The sequence below is a fragment of the Pygoscelis adeliae genome, unplaced genomic scaffold, assembly GCF_000699105.1.
Source record: "Pygoscelis adeliae isolate BGI_AS28 unplaced genomic scaffold, ASM69910v1 Scaffold93, whole genome shotgun sequence".
Classification (NCBI taxonomy): domain Eukaryota; kingdom Metazoa; phylum Chordata; class Aves; order Sphenisciformes; family Spheniscidae; genus Pygoscelis; species Pygoscelis adeliae.
The window spans coordinates 1,505,902-1,530,162 of record NW_008824469.1 but is presented as its reverse complement, the minus strand read 5'-3'; the positions used below and the strand labels follow the sequence as shown (position 1 = coordinate 1,530,162).

The 24,261-nt window shown below is 40.5% G+C and overlaps 2 protein-coding genes across 2 annotated transcripts in view; one reads left to right on the top strand and one right to left on the bottom strand.

Annotated features, from left to right (window-relative positions):
* Positions 1-6: 6 nt before the first annotated feature.
* PPTC7 (PTC7 protein phosphatase homolog (S. cerevisiae)) lies at positions 7-20,209 on the top strand (the record flags this gene model as incomplete). The annotated part of the gene is made up of 6 exons (XM_009321200.1): positions 7-166; positions 9,898-10,077; positions 12,874-13,072; positions 15,333-15,456; positions 17,482-17,611; positions 19,026-20,209. Coding segments are annotated over 6 exons (852 nt in total), but the record flags the coding sequence as incomplete, so codon positions are not given.
* Positions 20,210-23,508: 3,299 nt separating this feature from the next.
* Positions 23,509-24,261, bottom strand: part of RAD9B (RAD9 homolog B (S. pombe)) — an 8,424-nt gene continuing 7,671 nt past the window's right edge. Inside the window, 2 exon segments of the mRNA XM_009321236.1 lie at positions 23,509-23,640; positions 23,984-24,251. Of these exon segments, the coding sequence (XP_009319511.1) occupies positions 23,509-23,640; positions 23,984-24,251 (400 nt within the window).

Genomic DNA, 24,261 nt, shown 5'->3' with positions numbered 1-24,261 from the left:
CGGGCAGTCCTGGGCGGCCTCTCCCAGACGGACTCCCGTGACTACAGCTTGGTGACAGCCAGCTGTGGCTTTGGCAAGGATTTCCGCAAGGGCATCCTCAAGAAAGGCATGTGCTACGGGGATGACGCCTGCTTCGTGGCCCGGCACCGGTCGGCAGATGTGCTGGGTAAGTGCTGGCGGGGCCCTGCTGGGGGGTGCTGAGGTGGCTTTGGCGTCGGTGTCGTGACCTCCCCTCCTTGAGCCGCACATGGCGAAGCGGCTCAGTCTCCGGTCACAGACAAAGGAGCCGGTTCTGCCTGTAAATGTCAGAGCGAGTTCTCTTTTTTTAGTTTCAAAGGAAAGCTCTCGTGCTCTTTGCTGTAGCACGACGCCCACCTCGCTCAGCCTGCCTTTGGGATGGGGTGGTGTGGGTGCCGGCCGTCTGGGCCCAGCCTTGGCGTTTCACCTGTAGGTGCCTGTAAGGCCTAGTGGCCCCGAAAGCCACAGAAACAACTTGTAGTGCATTACACCTTGTGTGTGCCTTTAAAACCTAACCAAGCCCCGTGTATATGTATTGCGTTTCTACATAAAGGATCATTGAAACAGACACTTCCTGATTTTAGCGCGTGCTGTGTCCTTGTCAAGTGAAAGGCAAAGTGACATTGAGACTGGTTTCAAATGTCAAACTTCAATTTCAGTATTTGTTCTATCCTGGTTACAGTCTGGTTTGGATGCACGTGCGAAATCAATCTTAAGCGTTCACATTTTAGAAGTAGTGAATAATTACAGATAATCAGTGGAATCTTCAGTTTACGAGCAGCATTGCTTTTGACAGTGCATGACCTTTCTCCTGTGTAGGCAAGGTTGAATTTGGCTAACTGACACTCTGCAAAAGTTAGTTTTTGAGCAACTGACAGAAGTAAATTTTCACCAAAACTTCGACATTAAAAAAGCAGCATCCTCCCCCCCGTCCCCCCCTTTTTTTTTTTAATTTAAAACCAATGGATTGCACTGCAGTGTCTCGTGATGTGACAGTGCTTGGTGATTTCTTCACAATTTGGTGCTGTCATTGTAACTTGGTTGCCATTTAATATAGCTGAGACTTTTTTTTCCCCCGAAGCTGTAACTTGGTGCTAGGTAACAGTATTGCTGATTATTCTCAAGGGAGCTGTTACTCTAAGGGTAATGCTGCAGCTTTCAAGGAGATGTGGAAAGCTGGTCAATGCATTTTAGATACTCTGCATCTTTTCTGTTGTGCCTGTTCCAGAGAAACTTTTTTCTATTAGAATTAGCTGTTGGACAACCTTACGTTAACATGTGACTAAGGCTGGCTGCCTTTAAAGTTCATACTAGGCCAGCACTGATAAATAACTGAGCAATTGGTATTTACCCATAGGAGAAATGCGGAATCTGCTTTACTTAGGTGGACTCTTTGAATGGGGAAGCGGGGGGATTTAGACCCATTTGATGATGTTTAGGGTTTTTTGGCCATATTTGGTAATTACCGTATGTAGACCTACAGCTTGTCTTGTCTTCCTGCTGGAATCAACAGAGAATTGCATTTCTAAGTTGATCTTTGCATTAATTTTCATGGTAACTTGAAAACAAACAGAATTGTAACTCCACTTAAGGATCAAACAGCAAAGAAGGCTTCCGACCAGGATGTCTTAAGTACCAAGAAGAAAATAATTTAAATAGAAAAGCTGTTGGTGTTTTGGTTTTTTTTTCCATGTAAAGCTATTTTCATGTTAGTTCTTTATTGCTTTTCTAATACATGTACCAAAAAAACCAAGATCACTGTACATTCTGCAAACTGTAATGCTCAGGATGGGTTTTGATGCATTCTGCACTAACGCTCAGGATGGGTTTTGATGCAATCTAACGATGCTTTTTCTTCATCTGTAGTTCTTAAGTTTACAAACATAGTAGTTTTCTCCTTGTTTCTGCTGCTATGATCGTCTCTCTGCTCTCCCTTTCTCAACCAGCTCTTCTACACTGCTACAAAAAGAGTTTCAGCACCAGTGTTTTCCTGCCCTCAATTCCTCTTACTCTGATCGCAAATCTGAGGTTCTGTACCTATTTTTTAAAGTCCCTCATAAATTTTGTTCTAACTCGATACCTGCCTAAACTGGCTGAGCTGAACTTGCTTTTCAAGCTTAACTTTTCAGTATTAGTTTAATGAAGAGGTTCATGTGGTTTTAGCCAAAGCGAACACTAGACACAGTAAGAGTGCTTTTAGAGAACAGTACATTTCAAGCGTATCGCTTAGAGTTAGTCTGTCCTAGTAGCCATCAGTGACAAAGCCGTGCCAGATAATTAATTTAAAATTCTTCGTGCCAGTCTTTTCTAGACCCAATATATGGGAAGCATGCCTGTGTGGGATGGATATGGGTGTGGTGTACTAGTGAAAGAGCTACTCCCAGCCGTTTGGCATGAGTGCTTGGGGATTCATTTTCTTAGGTCAAACAAAAATTGACTAGGCAGTGTGTTTATAGCAGATAGAAAAATGCTAAACACTTCTTTTGTTATATGTATACTGTATAGTCTTAAGACTGAAAATTTAACAGTGTCTTCTAGTCTGTGCTTTATCCTTTCATAGTAAGATCAACAGAAAGCTTGTGAAGATTCATGTTATTTCCAACCCTCCCATAGTTGTTAAAGGCTTGATAAGGCCCGTTACTGGTGTACTTGAATCCTTGGAGCTTTTGTCTCTTATTTTTGCTTCTGTCTGGTACATACCTGTTAAATTTGCATGTTTTCTTCCCGTTCTGAGCACAGGGAGATACAAGAAACTCAAAACTGGAGTGTTTCCTTTGGGATCACTCTGAGAAAAGGAAATGACTTTACTACGAATATTAATCTCTAGAGCTTTATGATTCAGGCCCGTGTTTCCTTTTTGCTGCTGCTTGTACCATATTCTGCCTTTTTGTAGGTTCACTGTTAGTGACTTGGTTGTCCAGATGCTCAGAATATTCAGATATCTTCTTGAGACTTGGTAGATGTTAATATACCTCTTCAAGCATGCCTTTGTAACCTAAAAAACAACATTTCTGTCCTTTTAAAGCCGAAAAACAAAACTCTTCAGAAACTGACATCTTTCTTTTTTTCTAATTAGCACAGGAGTAGAATTTTTGGTGCATAGGATGCAAAACACAAATTTTAAAAATTAACTTAAAGGCTTTATATAAACATTTCACTTAACTAAACATTGAAGCTTGTTTATAAATTTTGAGAAGTCTCATCATGGTGATTGTTTCTTCTTTTGTCGGGATCTGCATTTTCTTGTTTCTTCCTGCCTTATCAAGCTCCTGATGTCTTTGCTAGTTTTTTATGGATTTTCCAAGCTGTTGTGTGACTCATTATTGAAACATTACAGCAACCAATGCGCATCCCGTGACAGCATCACTTATACAATGTCTGTGCTGGGTGAAGTTTGGGTGTAGCCAGTGTGACTTGACTAGTTTTCCAAACTATTTCTGTCCCCCAGCAGTAGTAGGAAAAAACTGTCTGGCAGCAGGGTACTGTTTGTCCACTGCAAAGTTAAAATTTGGCAACTGTTCTATCTGCTGCAAATCTTGATTTTAATTTTTTTTGGGGGGGGGAGGGGGTGGTATTGTAGGGCAGCTACTCTAAACTGAAAGAAATTGCACTTTACTTGAAAATTAATTTTGTCAGCAGCCTGCATAGCAGGTATGTAAAACTCTAGAGTGACAAAGCCCTTGGAATATCATTAGTCTCACTGTCATCAAGAAAAGTAAACTACAGAACGTAAAAGGATTTGTAGATGAAATGTCAAGGTTGTTCTGGCAACTACAGAGGAGGAAGGCCGCCTTACTTTGATGCCTGAAGGTCATATAAGACTATGTTAAGTGGTTTGTTTGGTATCGTACCTATTAAAGAGATTGCTGCCTTACCACAACTTACCGCACTAAAGGAGGCAAGTTGTCTGCTTGCTTCAGAGTAGCCTTTCACCTACTCTATTGAGAGAACTCGGGGCATCTTAGAGGGAGTAATCAGTGATTTGAAAAAGTTGTATATGCATCTTAGTTTGTAATAGAGCAAATGAAATTTTCTTTTCAACATGGGAGCATAAGTACTGTCATTTGTAGAGAAACTACAGATTATTGAGAAACATCCCCATTAACAATCACGTTCACTGACATTCTTGTCAATACAGATAATCCAAATGTCAGCAAAGCTGTTCTTAAGCAGCACTGAATGTAACCTCTTAGAAATGTGGTAGCTCTCTTTCTGAGAATGAAACTAAAATCCGGTTATTCTGCTTTACCACAGTTTCTGGAAGGGCATTGCACACAACGTATTCTGATCAGAATTTGCAGTTGAACACTTACTTTAATTGCGAGTGCTATTGATACTTGTTGATAGCGGACAATTTCCCATTCATACGCAGATCTTAACTTGAACGAAAAGCAGGTTCTGTCAGAAATCACAGAAGAAAATAAGCAAAGGTGAACACAATACAGTAGGTGAGACATGAATCATACCTATGTCGCAGGAAATGTTGCAAAAATCTCCTATTGCTTACTTTGGTTCATCCACGCTATTAATATTGTGAGCCTGAGATTGTTCAGGCTATAAGTAATTTCAGTACAGCTTGGCTGGTGTCTGTTCTACAGTACCTATCCCTTTTCAGCATTTAAGTGCCAACCACCAGTAGCAGTTCAGCTATGAAGATAAGTTCTGGGGTTGCTCAACACCTTGAGAGATTAAGTAGATATCACTATGTAGGGAAGTTTTTACAAAACTTTCAGAGATAAATAATAGTTTAGTGTTCTCCTGTTAACTCCCAGAATCCACTGAGCAATTTCTCAGGCTTAAATAAAATGGGTAAGAGATCTACCTGGTAAAAACCAGTTTTGGGAACAACAGTGCATTGGGGGGGGGGGATATATAAGGAACTGCTGCTTTTTTCTGGAATTAGATAAAAAATTTAATGTTTTCAGTTCCTTGTTCCTTTTTCAGTCTGTTCTTCAAAATCAATCTCTCACTTTGCCTCTTGCTTTTTGTTCCTCATTATCACCTAGCCAGTTATTCTTCCAGTGCCTCTCTATTTAATGCAAGGGTAGTTTAAGGTCTACTTTAACTTTTAAAATGTGTATTGTGAATAAGTAACCTTTCCTTTTGTAACTAGTTATCAGTCACACATAATCTGCCTTCAGGGATTTGTATTTAACCAGGTTATTTCTTTGTCGAAACCTGGGCCGGGGCTGGGAGGGGGGGGGAAGCAGACACCATTTGGCTTTAACATTGTGATTCCATACAGGCTGCAAGGAGGGTTAGTGCTGGCTTTGAGCATGTGACTTGCTTTGGATGGAGAACCTATTTAGGTGTGTGATTTATCTCATTGCTGATAAAACAAGAAGTCTTAGCAGTTTATCTCAGTTATGATATGTTGACAAATATTAGGCACTGCATTTCAAACTTGTGTAGTGCAACAGATTGCACTTTGTTACCTTTTTAGCCTTTCTTCTATATTTGATGCAAAATGAATTCAGTCACAAATATATCCTTTTGATGTTCTTTTATCAGTGATTCATTGCTAATTCAGGTAAGGATCTCAAGAAATTTAAAGTTCAATAGGACGTGTGGAGTGTCTTACAAAGTTAGTTGTGGTTGCATGCAAAAGCAGTTCCTGCTGGCACACTTGTGCTTGCCTGGTGCTTCTGTGTGTGATTATTATTCTTAGCTGATACAACATTTGACAGTATCAATCTTTCAACAGATTTTTGGGACAGGGCGATACTTTTGGACTCTGACCATGGGCAGGTTAGTTTACCAGCCAGCCAGAAATTCCACTCATAACGCTATTTATATTAAACAGGGTTTGATTAGTATTGTGGCTTTGTTCTGAACTTCAAGCCTGTTTAGTTTATATTTGCTCTGAACTAGATAGAACATCTGGATCTGACTTATAAAAGTGTGTGGTGAAAAGCACTGGCTGGCTTCTGCAGTTAACCTTACGTGTTGGCAGTCAAAACAACTTCATGTTTGCATTTCAACTGGTATTGTATCCCAGTGCTTTTAGCATTTTGAAATACATTTTAAGAAGTTGCAGTGCCAGTATCTTCACTTGCTCAGTTTCAGTGCTGCAGCATCTGTCACTTGTGCTTTGTCTTGAAACTTCATTACAACTGTCTCTCTATGAGAGATCTTGATACACTGAATCTTTAGAAAGAGCCAGTTTTTGGACTGACACATGCAGCGAGTATTTAATCTGGCAGTAGTATTTGTGTATTTTCCAGCAGAAGGCAATGTAGTGGAGCGTTAACTCTCAAAGATTCTGAAAGGTCTCCATAATACAGTTAAATACTTGAGAAGCATTTACTCTTTTGAAGTGATTTATTGTGAAATTTTCAATTGCTTTATTTATAGTGGTTGTTCATCTAGCCACAGGCATTTCGCTATGTCACATGGACATTTGTGTAATTTCTGCATAGGCTTGAACATAGGGAATATCCAAAGAAACATTCTTTCTATAAAATTTTCTGACTTACTGAATAGCTTAGAAAAAATCGAGGATTGTGTACAGTTCAATTTCAGCAATTCTTCTCATCCATGCAGTTTGTCTTAAACGTCCTGTGATTCCTATTTTGTAAGATGGTTATTTTAAGTTAAATGCTGGATACTGGAAGACAGTGTTTAATGTTTTATGGTGAAATGTAAGGAAATGAAAACTTGAGTAATCTTTTTCGCCTGTTAAAACAGTATTTATTTTGAATATTTACAAGATTTTTTGTCTTAGATGAAAACAAAGATAATATAAATGACTAGAGCTTGGCGTTATTCCTTGGCAGTGATACTGCCAATAGCAGTACTCTTGAATTTTCCTTTGGTGACAGAGGGAAAACATGCTATTACATAATAGCAGTCCATTTTTATGAGTTGAGTTTTCAGTCATTGCTACTTTGGGAGTTTGAAATATCTCACAAATAGTTTTGCTCCTTGTTTGCTGTATATCAAATATCACAAAGTTTTCTTAAACTGTATTCTCATTTACATTTCATCTATTTCAGTAGCAGTTTATTCAGTCTGTTTTAAAATCATATATTCCTTTCCCATAAAACTGTTTAGTTTAGGTTGAGGACGTAGAATGTAAAGATACTGTTTTTATTTTAAAACCATGCTGAAGGTAGGACAGGATAGCTAAAGATCTTAGGGAATGTAGAAATCTTCTTTTAAGGCAAAAACAATAAAGGTGGATGTTTGTTTTCTAGGTGGCACTGTGTGGTATAGGGCTTCTTGAATGTGCTTTGCCTATGTACTGCCATTGATCTCGATGGCAGCAGTAATTCCTGGCTCTGTGCCGGAGCGGGAGGAAGCATTTGGCTGCTCTGGCAGTGTTGATGAACCATGGTTTGGGAGCCAACAAGGTCATTTAGCTTAAGTTAAATGAACTGACCTATCTTTAAGAGAGACAATTTAAATGAAAAAGAGGGGAAAAAAATCCCAAATCTTTGCGAAAGAAGCCAAATTGTCCATTTTGGGCAAGGACAAGAAATAGATACCAGTGGTGGCAAATGAGTTAGTGAGCTGATGAGGTGTCGTGGAGGTATTACAGTGAAACCATGCTCCGGGGCCTGCTCATGAATGCGATGGTCCCGTTTGCTTCTGTGCCAGCGATGGAGAAGGAAATGCATAACTGTCTTGTTGATTCTTAAGCAGACAATCTGCTCGCTTAAGTATGGTACAAAGCTAAGTCAGAGGACCTCCTTGTGGACCGTCTAGAGGATGATTGTTTTGGAAGGCACTGGCAGAATGTACTTAAAGCTGTTTATAGCTTGCAAAAAGCAGACAGGAAGGCGGGCAGACAAAGCCATTTCATGGCTCAAGATAGAGTATGAAGTGTGTTGCCATGATTACGGATTCAGATTTCCTGCCTGGAATAAGAAGTGGGCAAAGAAAATCAGGTGGCATACTCTTATTTTTGCTTTAAAAATTGAAATAGGTTTTGATAATTAACTTTATCAGGTGCTTGCTATGATGGCTTTCTTGTACTGTATACTAATGCTGTAGTGTTTCTGTTTAAATATTTCCCAAGAAGACTAATGCAAGAATGGTTTACTGATCGCTTGAGGGAACTCCGTAACTTCTGATGAGCTTGTTTTGTAACTACTGTAGGAGCCAAAAGCTTTGGACAGTACTTGTCAAACATCATCTTTTCATTGCATTAACCCTGTTGTCAGTGAAGCAATGCTGTATTCAGCTAGCAAAAATACATCTGGATTGTGTTCATCTTAAAGGGAAAAAAGCCGCTTATCTGGTAACTTCATGTAAAGCAAGCATCATCATCCAAACTGAAGCTTAGTTTCTATTTCAAGTTATAAATCTAGAACTTTTTCTTGATAATCTCTTAGTCTAGACTTGTCTGCGTGCCAGCAGAAAGCAAAGGGTTAATCCAGTATTAACTTGAAGTTGTGGGACCTGTAAAGAAAGAATTAGTTTGTTCTTGAAGAAACCAGAAAAGGCATTTCTGTGAATGCCAGGGTTGCTTTTGCACGAGCTTCTTCCTAGGGTCTGGTCTCAAGAGGTGAATACAGAGATCTGCCTTCGTATAGTGTTGTTCTAAGAAAGCAAACGGACAAAGCAGGTGTCTAAAAGGTTGTACACTATTTTTGGGAGAAATCTGATTAATGTTGATAGGCTGTTCAGAATCTGGCTATAACCTCCTGTCAGATTATAGTTCGTGCCAAGGTTGGCTCTAAACCTTCCGTCTCAGTTTCAGATGGTGTCCCGTCTGAAGGGCATTTGTAGATGAGACAAACTTAGTTTTACCTTCTCAGTCAAATTTTCATGCCTTTGCTAATAGTGGCATTTTTTTCTGAGGAGGCTGTTGTTCTTCAGCACAATCTGAGCTCTGAAATTGGCTCTTCGTGCTTTTATCATGAACACAGTATTTTAGCTTTATTATGTTACAGAAACCTGTGCTTGAAATGGTTAGTTCCTTACATGTTGAGGATCAAAAAGATTTTTTGAAAAATTTCCAAGGAGAAATATTTTGATCTCATAAATAATACCTTTGGACAGTATTTTACTTTTATTGTTAAAGCAAATTGAGGGAGTTCAAAATACTTCAGCCAAATGGGCAGCAGAATATCATATCTGTTGTTTATCTCCCTCTGACCACCCCCCTTTTCTATGTGCATCTTCGCTATTTGCCTCTACGGTTGCTCAGAAGCTTCCCAAGCTTTGGCAGAATTGATCTAATTTTCTGCTATCCAGGTTGTTTTGAATAACTGAATGAAAATTGACTGGATCATAGTCAGTTTTCATTCTCTTGCTTGGCTGAAGCTGTAAGCAACAAACTATCCTTGCAGGGGTAGGTCCCAGCATTGTGTTGGTTGCATGGGGTTTTGAACACACTTTTAAAATGGAAGTTTAGTTTCTACAGAAATTGATATTACTGTATAGAAAGCATTATCCGTCATATGAGCAAGTAGCTTGAGAAAAAACTAAAGGGCTGCTGAATAGTGGCAAAGAGTTTCTTTATCATTTCTATCCTATTTAAAATCTTAACAACCTTCATATTTAAAACTAATAAAAACTCTTCTTCCTTTTTAATGGGCTAATCAAAGGTTAATGTGATTGAATCCTCCTCCTTCCCCCCAAATTCCCCATTAGTTGTTCTCTAGTGAAGTCAGTGTCCTCACAGAGTTCTCAGCATTAGACTTTTACCTTCTCTGCAGCAATTCAGATTATTTTTAGAGATTTGTCTAGGAGCTGATGTCAGAAGTTATCTTAAACTCTCAGAATCCTTTTTTCTTAATCAAAAATGTTTTTCAAGCAGGGGCTGTGTCCTACTTTTTAGTTACTGAATATCATAAGTGATGTCAAAAATTAAAAACCTTGTTTTGGAAAGCATTTGTGTTCATATAACTCTTGTTTTCTGTTTTCTTCTAGGGGTAGCAGATGGTGTAGGTGGCTGGAGAGACTATGGGGTTGACCCTTCTCAGTTCTCAGGGACTCTTATGCGAACATGTGAACGTTTAGTAAAAGAAGGACGGTTCGTACCAAGCAATCCTGTTGGGATTCTCACCACAGGTTATTGTGAGCTGCTGCAGAACAAAGTACCTTTGCTTGGTAAGAGAGGAAAAATACATAAATTGGATCTGTGTTGTATGTTATCTAGACATATACTTAGTCAAGGTTGCTTAAATCTGATGTCAGCTTCTACAACAGATTTGCAGGCAGTTATCTTTTAATTAACCAAAAAAACCTCAGAAATGTAGTTCTCTTGGTAGCATCCTTATTTTCTCTTGTATGTTTAAAAACTGTCTTGATTCATTCAGTAATGCAGGGGATGTTTGTGTGTGTATATATATATAAAAAAAATAAAACGCAAACTGCCATTGTGTGTGAAGGGTGGTAATTCACCAGTGCTTGCAGAGAGTTTGCAAAACGAGTTCAGCAGTAGAATACGCTGTGGCATGTGCACTCATTCTCTCTGTTACGTATGTATAAATAACTGTTCTCCGTTGGAAACTCTTAAGGGTTGGTTGTGGCTTTTTGCTTAAGCTATGCAAGCAAAAATATTTTCTGACGATAATGGGATGCAGTTCTGCTCATTCCTTGCCTTACTGCTCCCGTTGCCTTTTATGTCCAATGAACTTTAAACCTAATTGGTTGACTTAAGTAGTTTATATCATACAATCACTGGTACCATATATTATTGTTATAATTCTTTGTGTGGGATTCATTACAGATTTTTTGAAAACAAACTAAAGTAGATGCTTAGCATATTCTGTGTCAAAGTTGATTTTAGGCAGGGCATCCAGCTGCTTTGGAAATGGTGGGCAGATACAGAGGTAACATTTGGCTTCAGCTGACAGCCTTGAAAACAGAATACTTTTCTAAACGGCATGTGACCTCTTATGCACCAAGAAAGCGTTACCGTACATGATATGCATGCTTCTCACCTGACCTTAAACTTCTACGCCAGAAGAATGCTGTGTAAGCTATATTTAACTTGTCGTCTGAGCTTCGGAACAGATGTTCTCACATTATATGCCTAAAGAATAGGTTCGAACCTCAGAAGTGACCTTAAGTATCACTAAAATAGCAGTGGTCAGTAATTACATTAGGATTTTGTTTAATAGTGCTTGTTTGTGCAAAGCAGATGTAGCTGTAAGTGATCTACAAAGCGGGCCACTGGTAAGAGCTCTCACAACGGCTTTGTAGACGGAGGCAGCCCTGCTTGGCTTGACCTTTTGAATTCTGAAAAGCGGCGTATGCTGAGTCACAAGATCTGCATTCCACACATGGCCTCCTAGTTACACTCTGCTAATAGAGTTAGGATTTGAAACTAATGATCCTTAGTGTTTCTCCTTTAACAGAGAACAGTATTTTTAGAACTATAAATAAAACCCTGGAATTACCACAGCAATAAGCATTTAGAGTTTGTTTAAAATAAAGTGAAGGGAGAGGACTTCATTAAGGAGGAATCATTAGGCAATAACTTTTCCTTGCTGTTGTGCTTTGAGTCTTGGTATTTAGTTCATCAGAATTGAATCTAGCAAATATTTTAAAATAAAACTGAAGTGGGAAGAAACCATGCCATTTATTTAAACGCTATTCTTGTATTGCAAAACAATCTTGGACGCTGTCACATATAAAATCTGAATTTTTCCTAAGATACTGCTTTGACTTAGCATTCACTAAGAGTGGAGAAGGTCCTATATATTCACTAGAGAACAAATTAAGTGCAAGTGTATTGCAGGGAACTCCCTGTATTAGAAAGGGAAACATCTGGAACAGGTGATGCCTAGAGCCAGCTGGACTTCTGCACTAGCAAGCTTGATTGTAAGTTTAGCTCATTGCAAGCTTGTGGTCTGTCCAACACGTAGCTGTGCTTGGAAGCTTCTGCTGGAAGAACGTTAGGATGGAAGATGAAGACTCTTCACCAGCCGGTGATATGGGGACTTATGTTAGAGGCAGAAGTCAAGAAGAAATGCTTTAGCTGTATTTCACGCTCTTCAGGAACAAAAGTTCTTTTGGTGGATGTGCTATCCTATTTGCAGAAATTAAGTGATTGCCGTTTGCTGTGAAGGACTTAGTCTGTGGATGGGTATCTTTGCAATACAGTTATTTTTGTGGCTTCCAACCAAGCACAGTTGGTGGCTACTTCCCAGTGAATGAATCAAGAATTCCTCAGTGCCCTCAAGCATGGCTGGGGTAGTTCTGAGCATGCTTGACAAGTAGATATGTTTCCGTTCTGTCTGACTTTAATCCGGAATAGTATGTGTCTCTGAAACATGTTTTTTTTAAACTTGTGAAGTTAGTATCCCGAAGATATGACAGGATCATTATTTTTTTAAACATGAAGATAGCTCTACAGAGCCATGCGATGAAGAAAAGCATTTTAATGTTCTGACAAGAGTAATGCAATAATACCTAATACTTAATTGCAAGCAGTTCTTTACTTGGCATGGTTTATTTACAGCTGATGAGTGAAACTGTGTGGAGAGCACCTAGCCTTGTATGGATGCTACTAGAATTCTATTATCTCAATGATTTCAGAATTTCAGTATTTTATGTGACTTCTGTAAATCCAGTCCTATAGTAGAATGTGCTGACATGTGTTGGGATAGAAAACTGTAAATAAAGTGGACAAAACAGGTATTTGTCAGCATAATGTGCTTACCAAAATCAAAGCAGGAAAAGTAAGTTCTATACAAAAATCATAGTTTGTCTTGCAAAGATTTCTAGCGTTTTGCTATTTTTAGTGTGTATTAATTTTGGCATTATTGAGTATTTCCATTTCTCCCGATTTGTAAGCTTTGATAAAAATTTGAATAATTGCACTGTGAATCAAATTGGTGAAAGAATAAACAATTTCTGCAAGGCTAACTCCAGTTACCACATTCTGTTTGCTTCCAGGAAGCAGTACAGCTTGTATAGTAGTTCTGGACAGAACAAGTCATCGTTTACATACAGCCAACTTGGGAGACTCTGGATTTTTGGTAGTCAGAGGAGGAGAAGTAGTACATCGATCTGATGAGCAGCAGCATTACTTCAACACTCCATTCCAACTGTCAATAGCTCCACCAGAAGCAGAAGGAGTTGTCTTAAGTGACAGGTAAGATGGGAGAGGATCTTAAATTTTTAATCTGTGGTATCAACTCCCAAAAGGTTGCAGTTTTGCTGCTACGGTGCTCTTTGTATAGTGCAGCATAGCGCATGGGATTTAAGCGTGTATCCAATCAAAGGGTCTTATACCTGCCCCCCCGCCCCATCTTCAGGTAATGTGAACACTTCTCACCTTGCACTTAACAAACTTTGTATGCTGTTGCACAGTCTGAATTTATTGGGCTAATGATTATTCATTCATGATGGCATATTCCCATAGTCTGTGGTGTGCACTAGGCATGTTCTGATCCATGGAAAGACATTGTTCGAGAAAGCTGCATTAATAAGACTGCAGCTGGTATATGCGCCGGTCATCCTGCATGAGTGGCTTGCTTTACCAGTAGCTTTTGTTCCCAGTCCCTGTCAGCACTCTCTTGAGACTGGTTTGGAGTACGCTAATTTAGATATCTTGGCAGTGAGGTAGCAAGTACTTGAAGAATAGAGCAGAGGGACATGTGACTGTAACTTGTGTTTCCAAATAGCATATTGTATTTGACCAAAACGAGCAAAAAAAACTGTTTGGCGGAACACCAAGCTGGGAAACGAGAGTATTAGGAAAGGACAATCTGTTCACAGAAATGAGTTGTTTCAAAGGCAGACTTGTACTTGTGTCTTCCCCTAAGAATGTCAGGCTGATCCATCCTCTGACTTTGTGAAGTCTCACCAGTAATATAGAATTTAAAAAAAAAAAAATCAGCTTTCAAATATATATTAAAATACAGCTCTCAAGTCAATGGTTATACACTCGTTAAAGTGATAGCCCTCTTCTGAATACAGGAAGACGATAAAGGGATCTTCAAAGAGTGACCATAGTATACAGGGAATGCAATAGACATCTTAAGTTTTTGATACAAGGTTTGGACTCAATGATCTCAAGGGTCTTTTCCAACTGAAATGATTCTATGATTCTGTGAAGTATCAAGGCTGATACAGTAAGGGTTATGACTTTAATGCCAAAATAGCTCTTTCTGAAAATGTTAGTTAAGTTGTTGAAACTCCTGACCATTCTTGGATGTGGTTTTATTACTCATCATAAGACTGCAGAGAGGAAGCTAGGGTAGAACTCTGAAATTAGAACCCTTAAATAATCTAACCTCTCTATTAGTCTAAAAATAAATGATTGAAATTGCAGAGCTGTAAAAATCTTAATTTTTCTGAGATTCTCTGTCATCCATGGGAAGACAAAAAACAAAAAGCACAAGGATAATTGATAATGTCCAGTGGAAGTCAGGAAAGCAAAGTAATCTGAGTCATCACGTAATAAGGAAAGCGCAAGATAAATGAGCTCCCACATTTCAATTCTGAATCATGATTATAGCTTTCTGGCTAGTTTCTGCACTGTTCTTGATGTTAATTAGTACTCATGTGTGTTGTCTAAATGCTTCTCCAGTACTTTTTTTTTATTTGTTGTCCCAGTTTAATGTTAAATTTGGCTATATATGGGAATAGGCAGGCAATCTTAACTCTATTAGCCTTCCTGAAGCTACAAATCAGTTGAGCAAAGCAGCTCTTCTGCTTCTTGGCATAGCCAAATGGCATGGGATGCAGCAGCTTCTCCCTTTTAAAGACCCCTGAAGAATCTTTAAAAATGAAGGGTTTGTCATTATGCTGCTTCCGAGAATCAGGTTTTGCAGCAATATTCATGGCCAAAATAGATTTTTAATTTTTTTTTTCTCCTCTTGGTATTGTGTAATGTATTAGACATAAGTAGACCAACTGGCTGTGGTCTCCTGGTAGCGATTTCCAGCCATGTTTCATATTCCATTGCATTAGGAAGTGATTCAGTATCCTTGAGTGTTTTGGCCGTTTTGTTATGAATTGTCCTTTCAAGTATAGCTCTCTTACATATTTAAGATGAGTGAGAAGGATCTCACAGCAGCCCTGAGCTGCCATTCTACTTAATGGTTTCCATGGAGATACACTTGTGAAGTGGATTAGTTTGCAGGATTGTTCATCTGGGAATTTTAAATGCAAATCCTTTGTGTAATAGCTGGAACCGTACCTGTTTGCAATCACAGTTCTTCTGTTGTAGCTTTCTTGACAAGCCATCCTGGTGCAAAAGCTCTACAGTTAGTGACTATTTCTTTCTTTTGCAGAAAAATACATAACAGTAGTGAGTTACAAAAGCTGTTGATGTGCTAGTTTGACATTGCTTGGTGTCTTAGTGAAAGCTGGAGTCCTTTTCTTTAACATATCTGTCATCTTCACAGCCCTGATGCTGCTGACAGTACTTCTTTTGATGTCCAACTTGGAGACATTATTTTGACTGCAACAGACGGACTGTTTGACAACATGCCTGACTACATGATTCTGCAGGAGTTAAAAAAGCTGAAGGTAAGTGTGTATATTCTGAATCTCTCATCTTTTGCACTGGTTATCCCTTATAGTTACTACCATTACTTTTTATGCATGTAACTCATATTTTATATGAGACCCACTGCAAAGTGCTATCATTTAGAGACTTTGCAGCTAATACCACGTGAGCGGTAGAAAGGGACGCTGACCCCAAAGCGCCGTCTCTTGGATCTGCACCCAGGCTGAATCCAGCAGCAGCAGCTTGGGCATAAATTTCCTGAGTAGCAGCTGGTACCACGTCACTAACTAGTGATGGGAGGAAGGGAAAGGGGGAGATGTTCAATAGCAGGCACTGCCCTTGGCCAGCTGCTCACGCATTGTATTTTATCTGTACTTGCAGGTTGTGGATTATATACATGAAAATACAGCGTTCTCTCATGGGTTATTTGAGGGGGTGGGCTGTATACTTAAAAATAATTTGAAGCTTTTCTGAAGGGTTATAAAACAGTAATTCTAAGGTAGTATGGGCTGTCTGAATTGTGGGTTGTGTGTGCTTGCAAATCTTTAATGTTCTGGGGGGAAAAAAAAATAAATTCCTGGCAACTTTTCCAGGTTAGTGACCACACACGTTCTTTTTAAATAGTAAATATACATTAAAATATTTTAATTTGGATGAGAACATTTAGCTGAAGGCTATTTACTTACAGAAAGGAAAGTATACTTAGGAGATATCAATATGTATAACTCCCTGAGGAAAGTATTTTGTTATGAAATGCAAATAAGGTTAACGTAGAATTATAGTGCGGTTTTAAAAAAGTTTTGCCTGCTCTTACCCTGCAGCTACATAACTGAAAGGTGGTGTCAGACAGGGAATGGGTCCTTATAGACAAAATGTCTGAGAGGCCTCTGCACGTCAGGCGGACCCTTGTGTTTCGCCCTCTCTGCAGTCCCCACTATCCCTCTCCCCTCTTCTCGGTGCAATATTCAGGTCTGAAATTGAGAAGCTGTGCTGTGAAATGGAAAACGCGAGCACGAGCTGTCACAGAGGCTTTAATCTAGTTAGCAAAGGTAATGACAGCACTGAAGATGTATTGGCATGCTGTCATGGTTTGGAAGGGCCTGGTGGGCTGGTCGCTGACTGGCGTGGCTGTTACTTAACGCTGCGGCCAGATCATATACCTCTGTCTGCTGTACTCCCACCTTCCTTTTGCTGGGTAGATGTAAGGTTAGCCTGGGCGGACGCTGGAGATGGAATTCCCTTGTGGAAGAAAGTTGAGCTCCACCTTTTGGCGTGTTTGGGAAACGCCAAGTTCCCTGTGAAGTTCAGCCAAAAGTTAAGCATGTAAATGCCTGCTAATTCCCCAAACTGCAGGGAAGACTCTTGAAATGACAAGGCATTTTAAAATAGTTATAAACAAAAAGAGCAGCGGTTGTTGTGTCGTGTTGGCTTCAGTAAGAAAAGTGCTGGAGTAAAGCAGCAGAGTTACTGAAACGGAAAAAAAAAGAAGGCACTTAAAATGCAGTCCATAGAAAGTTTGCATGCTCGATAAATTTTTTTTCTCATCTAACTTTTAAAGCGCCCCTTCTCCCCAAGTGTGCTCTTGTCGATTTGCGTAAGAGGGTCAGAGAAGTGAGACTTCCCATTCGGGGTAAAACATAATTACTTCAACAGAGCCTGCTTTGTGGGGGAATGATGGTTCTTTCAGTGAGAACTGCTAGTGTAGCTATCAAATGTCCTGCTTCCCTCAGGTGAGACTGTTTAGTCTATTTTGAGTATTAGTCTTCTAAGTTTCTAAATTCTACAAATCCTCCAAAACCAAGTCTTGTAGCTGCTGGTAGGGATTAGGGGTCTGGACTTCAGTTGTAAAGATTTGCAGTTCTAACCCAAATTTAGAAAGCCTAAAAGATGGTGAGGGTTCCCTTTGGAAGCCAAGGTGGTAACTAGTGCGCTAATCTGTGAGAGAGAGGTCTGGCAGTCAGGGATCTATAAAACTGTCATGCATCAGCAAAACAACCACCAGTAGACTTCCTTGTAAGAATAAACTTTTTTCCTCATTAATTTAGAACTCCAACTATGAGAGTATACAGCAGACTGCAAGAAGCATTGCTGAGCAAGCTCACGAGCTGGCATATGATCCCACTTACATGTCGCCGTTTGCACAGTTTGCATGTGACAATGGATTGAATGTGAGAGGTAAGATTTTTTTTTCTCCTCCTCCCACTCCTGCTATCTTTGAGAAATCTTAAGCAAAGTGAAGTTCTGTTGTTCCAGAATCCGATAGGAAAACAGAGCGTTAAGAAATGTGGTTGGCAGCAGAGCGCCAATCTAGCGCGTGGGGTTTGGCAAGGACCCCAGCTCCTGACGCAGGTCATCCCAGGCCCCGGCTGATCAGAAGCCTCCTGTGGGGAAGCAGCTGGAATGCAGAGAACGGAGTGCACTGATATATATATATATATATATCTTTTTTTTTAACCTAATATGTACACTCCTGCTCCAGGAATCCTGCCTGAAACAAGTTCTCCGGGCTCTTAGGAAAACTGTACTTGACTTGTTCCTTGGATTTGGGTGTGTGGGTGGCGGTGTGTGCGTGGTGGTGTTTGTTGTTGGTTGGGTTTTTTTTTTTAAGGTCTTTTATTGATGCTTTTTAGTTGAGATTCTGCCCACTCTTTGGTGCTGGTTTGGGGTTTTTTTGGCTCAAATTTCTGACCCTTGTACCACTAGCATCCCCGTCCTGATCTCTCTGTTGGTTTTATTTCCTACGCTCTAGACAGATACTGACACCTGGCAGAGTTCAGAGTCCTATCAAACACCTTTCTTTTTCTTTCTTTTTTTTTTTTTTAATAAATAAATATAATTCTGCTAGTAAAGATGTTCTCGTTATTATCTCTGATCAGGAGGGCAGGATTTCCTGCAAGACCCTTAAGCGTCTTTCCTAAAGGTGGAGACAATAGCTCTTTGGGCTCCATGTTGCTACAAAGCTCAGCCATTCAGGAATGAAACTGCAGATCTCCCGAGTCCAAAGGACTGGTTTGAGTGTCTCCATAAGGAAATACCTCTTCTCTGAGCTGTTTCTCTAGGATTTGAGTGTATTGCTCTTGCTGTTGAGGTTTGAAAAGTGACTACTAAAAATGTTAAGTAGCTCTTAGAAAGATATGCAGTAATATAGTGCTGGAGAAAATGCTAAAGAGGTGTCTGATTTACAGTAGAAATTCCTGAGAAGGTACCGACTTTCATTGCAGCTTGCTGGTAACAAAGCAATGTCAGGGTTTTTGAACATCTATTAAATAAATAACTAGTCTGCTTGAAAACAGGCTTTCTGCTCTGCTGGCTAACAGCAGCGTTCGAGGTTCTGTACTCCTTTTAGTAGTTTGTGATCTTACTGTAGCTTAAAAGGAGAGCGCTTTCTTGCTGTGTTAAATGTCATTGCTACCCTCGGTTGCGTTCTGGAAAGGAGGTGGAGGAAGCGGAGTTCTTGTGTCTACACAAAACCATTTTTGAATATTCAAGCTATTTTTTTTAAAGAGCTTTCCATGGGGGAACGTCGCAGATTAGAAGAAGATGACCCACTGCGGTTTGATGCAATAGTTTTACTTTTCTTATATTACAGGGGGAAAACCAGATGACATCACCGTCCTTCTTTCTATTGTGGCCGAGTATACAGACTGATCTGCCCGGAGCGTCAGCTTCTGACGTTTTTGTTAGCCCCGAGCTCCTAGCTTCACGCGTACGGTTTCCTGCTGGCAGGATTGCTTTCTTCCTTCGCAGCTGATCTCAGCAGCCGGTTCTCGAGCTCGTTGCCTGTCTTGAGACGCAACTGAAGTCCTTGTTAAGAACCACTCTCGTAGTACACTGGTCTTTGTCTGCCAGCAAGAAATGAAGAAGCTCAAGGCTTGAAGCGTGTCTTTCAGAGCTTAGTCATTGTCCTTAAAAGGGGGAGGATCAATCCCACATCGTTACTGCGTTCGAAACGTGACTTACTTTCAAAGGGGTAGAATTGGTTTATCATCTTTCAAACTAGATTCAATAGCTAGAACCTCTCTAAGAGGGCGTATTACTCTATTTACTAGAAACATTCACTATTCATTAAAGGGTATGTTACAGAACACAGTTTCATAAGCATAGTCTTGTAACAGTGATAGCTGAGGTTTCGTGTTTCTAAGCTCCAGTTTTCAGGAGATTTATAACTGCTGTAAACATTCTGCTCTTGCCATACATGGTGTCAGCCTAGGAGCCTTTTCTAGTACGAAATTTCAAAAAACATACTTAGTTCAAGTTATATGGATGCAAATGTGTTTTGTGATTTCAGGTGCTTAACTGTGATCTTAAAAGTTCTGCAGATCATTCGTCCGTAATGGGCCCGGTATCTGGATGTTTTGGCTGTGGATAATGCTGGGGGTTTTTTGTTTTCTTCTGTTTTTTTAACAAAAATCTTAACTCAGTCTCAAAAAGCCGAGCTGGCCGAAGTTGAGGTCCTTTCAGCATTGTAACCCATCTCACCAGCGCGGGGTGATGCGGCATAAATGCTACAGTGGGAAGTTGCACAAAGAACAGATCATCCCCAACTCCGAACGTCTTCGCTTTTGGTAGATAATTCTGTTGTTAACGAAACATAATTTGTGTTGACAACTGCCATTCTCGCTTGTGTAGAACGGAATGTGCTGCACCGGTTTCAGTCCAGTTGACCCTTACCTTTCTGATTCTCAAACAAGCACCTCTTTCTTGGGCTGTGGCAGCAGCAGTAAGTACATAAATGGAAACTCTTATGAATAATCAGCAAAACTTACATTTCAGTAACTAAAGTTTAGGGGTTTGGGAATGAACCTTAATGATGTTTACAGTTATCTAACAGCCACTTTGCAATATTACATTTCCTTTTGAATTACAGTAGCTCACATTCGTTCCCCCCGTTCCAGCAAGCCTTCCTTTTTCTTTCCCGAGGTTCATACAAAAAGCTGATAGCTGTAAAGATATATATATTTTTGGTCAGTTTTTCATTAACTTTTTTGCTGGTAGAAAAGTATGTAGAAATAAATTAAAGCCATGTTTTTATATATAAAAAGTCGGGTAATGTTGCTGTTTAGGTGAGTGCAGTTAAACTCGGTCAGTAAGTAATCTTACCTGCTCTCAAAAGGAGATTTTTACTACCTGGTTTATTGTATTAAAACTGTTTAAGTTTGAGGTTACCTCAACTTGTTTAAAGAATTTTTGTGGACTTGTACTGTATATTTGCGTAACTATGTCAAGCTTTTATTTAAGATCATTTAACATGTACCATGTACATGTCATTTTACTATATTTCAATGCGTCATGCTTGTAACAGGCATTTCATTTATAATAAGTGATTAATTTGGAAGCTCTTCAGTAATTTATCTGCTATTCCTAAATTGGCATAATGTTAGCTATCTATTTTAAATCACCTTGTAATTACTCGTCAAAATGCCTTAACTGCCCTAACTTGACCAAAATGCTATTTTGGTGAGGGTATGGGGAGGATTATATTAATGAAGAAAAACTAATGAGTTTTGCGATCCGCGGAACAGCGAGTGGTGGACACCTTTGCACAAATCGTCAGTCCTTGTTGTTTTTTAAAATTGAACAAGCCGTGTCCAGCTGTCTCGTTAGAAGGAATGTATTCACGCTGCAGTACAGGGCTTTGTTTCCAGCATTTGGGAGGGGGGGTTCCCTCTCAAAGCTGGGTGTCTTTACATTTTATTCTCCAGTATTTACTGTCACGCTTCTTGATTAGAGCAGATTTGATCAATTATTCTTTCCCTTGAACTTACCTTAAAACGATGCCCCTGCAGACCTGGGCTGTGCTGCACTCGGACCCCTCGCTCTCAGCGCACTCGTCCCCAGCCTACCCCCGCCTGAGGTGTTGCGTGCGCTGTACTCTGCCGCTGCTGGTCCGGGTCTGGAATCCCCGGGCGGAGAAGCTCAGCCAGCCTTCTCCAAAGCTGAACTGTGCTGCCTGGCGGGTGTGACGCCAAGCCTCGCGCTCTCCGGTAAAGCCGTTCTTAGCTGAGCAGTAGCTACGAAGCCATTTGCCTCATATCACATCGTGATTATTACTTTTTTTTTTTTAAATAATGAACAAATTTGGATTTTGATTTACAAATCATGAGTTTATCCCTCACCGGACACACCAAAGACCAGTAAAGCTTATAGCTTTTCCATCTGTTTATAAAGCAATACTGTATTATAAAGAATTGATATTTTTATCACATGCTTGATTGTTTTTGGTTTTCTTTTTTTTTTTTTTAAGATGTGCACTCTAAACATATCAAACCTATTTTCTTCCTATGAACTTAAGCTGTCTGCGCACAATAAATTTTTGGGAAAGGAAATGACAGGGCCCATACTATCGAGATAATTTCAAACGATGCATGAAGCAGTAACACTTCCTAGGAATTAGATTATGGTGACTGTTCACGGGAGGAACGTACAAGAAGGGTGTTCCGTGGAACGGAAGCGTGCGTGAGCGGAGCACAGGCTGACTTTCAGCCGCCGCAGAGGGGGTGTGCGTGTTACAGGAGCTGGTGGTTGGGGAGCGGTGGTCGGAAGGAAGAGGAAGAGTTCCACACACCAGTGACCGCGTAACGTAACAGGGCCGGCAGGAGCTGGGATTTCTGCAGCGGCGTCACTAGGTATTTGGGTCGAACAGGGCTAAGATGTGGTGGATTGGAAAAACTCTGTGGTTCCTTGCTACTTTTATGGCTATCTTTGGGAGACCTGCCACATACAGTTTCCCTCTAAACGCACTTTCTTCCTGTTTGTGAAGAAGGAATGGCCGAAAAGAAACCAAACCGAAAACCAGCTTTTGGGACCAGACAGTTACGACCGAGTAAAGGAGAAGGGCGGGGCGAAGGTCTGGCGAAGACGGGAGGGGTTTTGTGGTGGAATCTCTGTCTCTCGCTAACGGACACCCTTTCTCCAGGGCAAAAAACCAGACTGCGTGTGTAGGAACTGACTGTATGAAGTAGTTTCTTACAAAGATAGCTGAAATAATGAAGCAAATCTGAGTCTGTATCTAATGAGGATGCTTTTTTTGTTGTTGTTAAAATGAGACTATCATCTATGCTTACCTAAGAGGCAATTATGTGAATTTCATGTCTGAGGTATAACTTATGCAGGAATAGTTCTGTAAATACATTTAAATGAATTGTAAAGATATTTAATAAATATAGTATTTATACTAAAATGTGGTTTGTTTTTTTTTTAAGTTGACTGCAAAACCTCTGTTTGTTAATGCAGTGATGTCACTGGTGGCACAGAGGTGCCCAGCCGCCCGTGCTCGGGGTGTTGGGCTCTCGCTAAGGCCTTCCAACAGCGTTCTCAACCCCGCGTTTGAATGACGAGGCAGGGAGAGGGAAAAGAACAATGCAAGTCTGAAACACAAAAGCCTCTGAAACTCCTGCTTTCAAACATCGCTTTTATTTTTTAAAGGCATTTCCATGACAACTGTGGTTATTCGGTTCAATGCCAGTTCTACACAGTTTCTGTAAAAATACCAGCTATTCTATAGCACCGATGCGTTCGGCTGTGCCAGAGTGGCAGGGTTTATCTTTCCAGCACTCTGAACTTCACCCGAGGTGCTAACACAGCTTGACTTCTCTAGTGAGAACGTACTGGAGAGCTGGACATCCGACGCAGGGTACCCACAGAACACATAATAGGCAAATCTCAGTCTAGTCAATCGCGACCTCAATTTATATTGCGTTGTGACAGTGACCCGTGCTGGTGGTTAACGTAAAGAGTGAATAAACGCTGAACCTGTACCGACAGCAGGAAACGGTAACGTACTCGGTACTGAGTTGGGTTTTGTCCTTTTCTTATGTCTGTCTTGTGAAAAAAGAAATGGGCCCCGTTGAGCAGGGTTCCCGCTTTCCAGGCTCTCCGAACAGGTGGTGGTGAAATGCAGGTCACCGCACAAGCTCAGAATACAGTTTCCGTCGGGTTCCAGCTTGCGGAGGAACTGCAGTTAAACTTCTTTCTAAAACTAGGAACAGCTCCACAGTTACCACGTCAAACACACTTTTACCTTTCGAGGCGATCCCCGGTAGTCTTCACTTGGATTCAAACGCTTCGTGTTACTAGAGAACTTGGGAGCTCTGCCCACTGCCACAATCCTCTTTGGCGTCGCTAGGTGTTGCTAAGCTATGGAAGGTGTGACTGATGGCATCCTTCTCCTTACAACAAACCGCTCCAAAAAATAAGGAATGAAACTGGAAAACACAATATTTATAGAAGTAAGAAACTGCGTGTGATACAGAATTTGGGGGTTAATTATTTCTGAAGCTTTTGTCATGTTAAAAGCACACTTCAAAATCTTTACCGGTCTACAGTTTTTCCTAGTAAAACACACCTGCCATCTGTGAATATTGCCAGCGTTACCGTTAGACAGGGTAGTGGCGTTTCTTGTCAGCTACGCTGCTGTGAAAGCCGGTTCCGTTGAACCGCCACGTGGAGAACTGAGTATCAACGTGTAGTAACCCCCAGGCTACAGGTGGTGTCCCGCTCAATACCAGCTAGGGTATCCACTGTAAACACCATGGGGAGCCTCCTCACCTTCCGATAACGAGACTCCGTTGCCTCTCCTTCCAGCATTGCATGGTCCTCTGCCTCGGTTATGGCTGTTCCAGCTACGCCTGTCGTACCTTTCTTTGCGACTCTGGGAATACTTTTAATCTCTTGTTTTGCCAAGGGACTCGTGGGTTTCGCTGACTCTGTGTTCGGTGCATTTCCATTCCACCGTGGCTTTTTGGAAGCAGCTGCTTCTGCATTGCTAGCTTTATCCATGAGGTTTTTTTCAGATTTACCCGTGCGTGTCTTCAAGCTGGATTGGA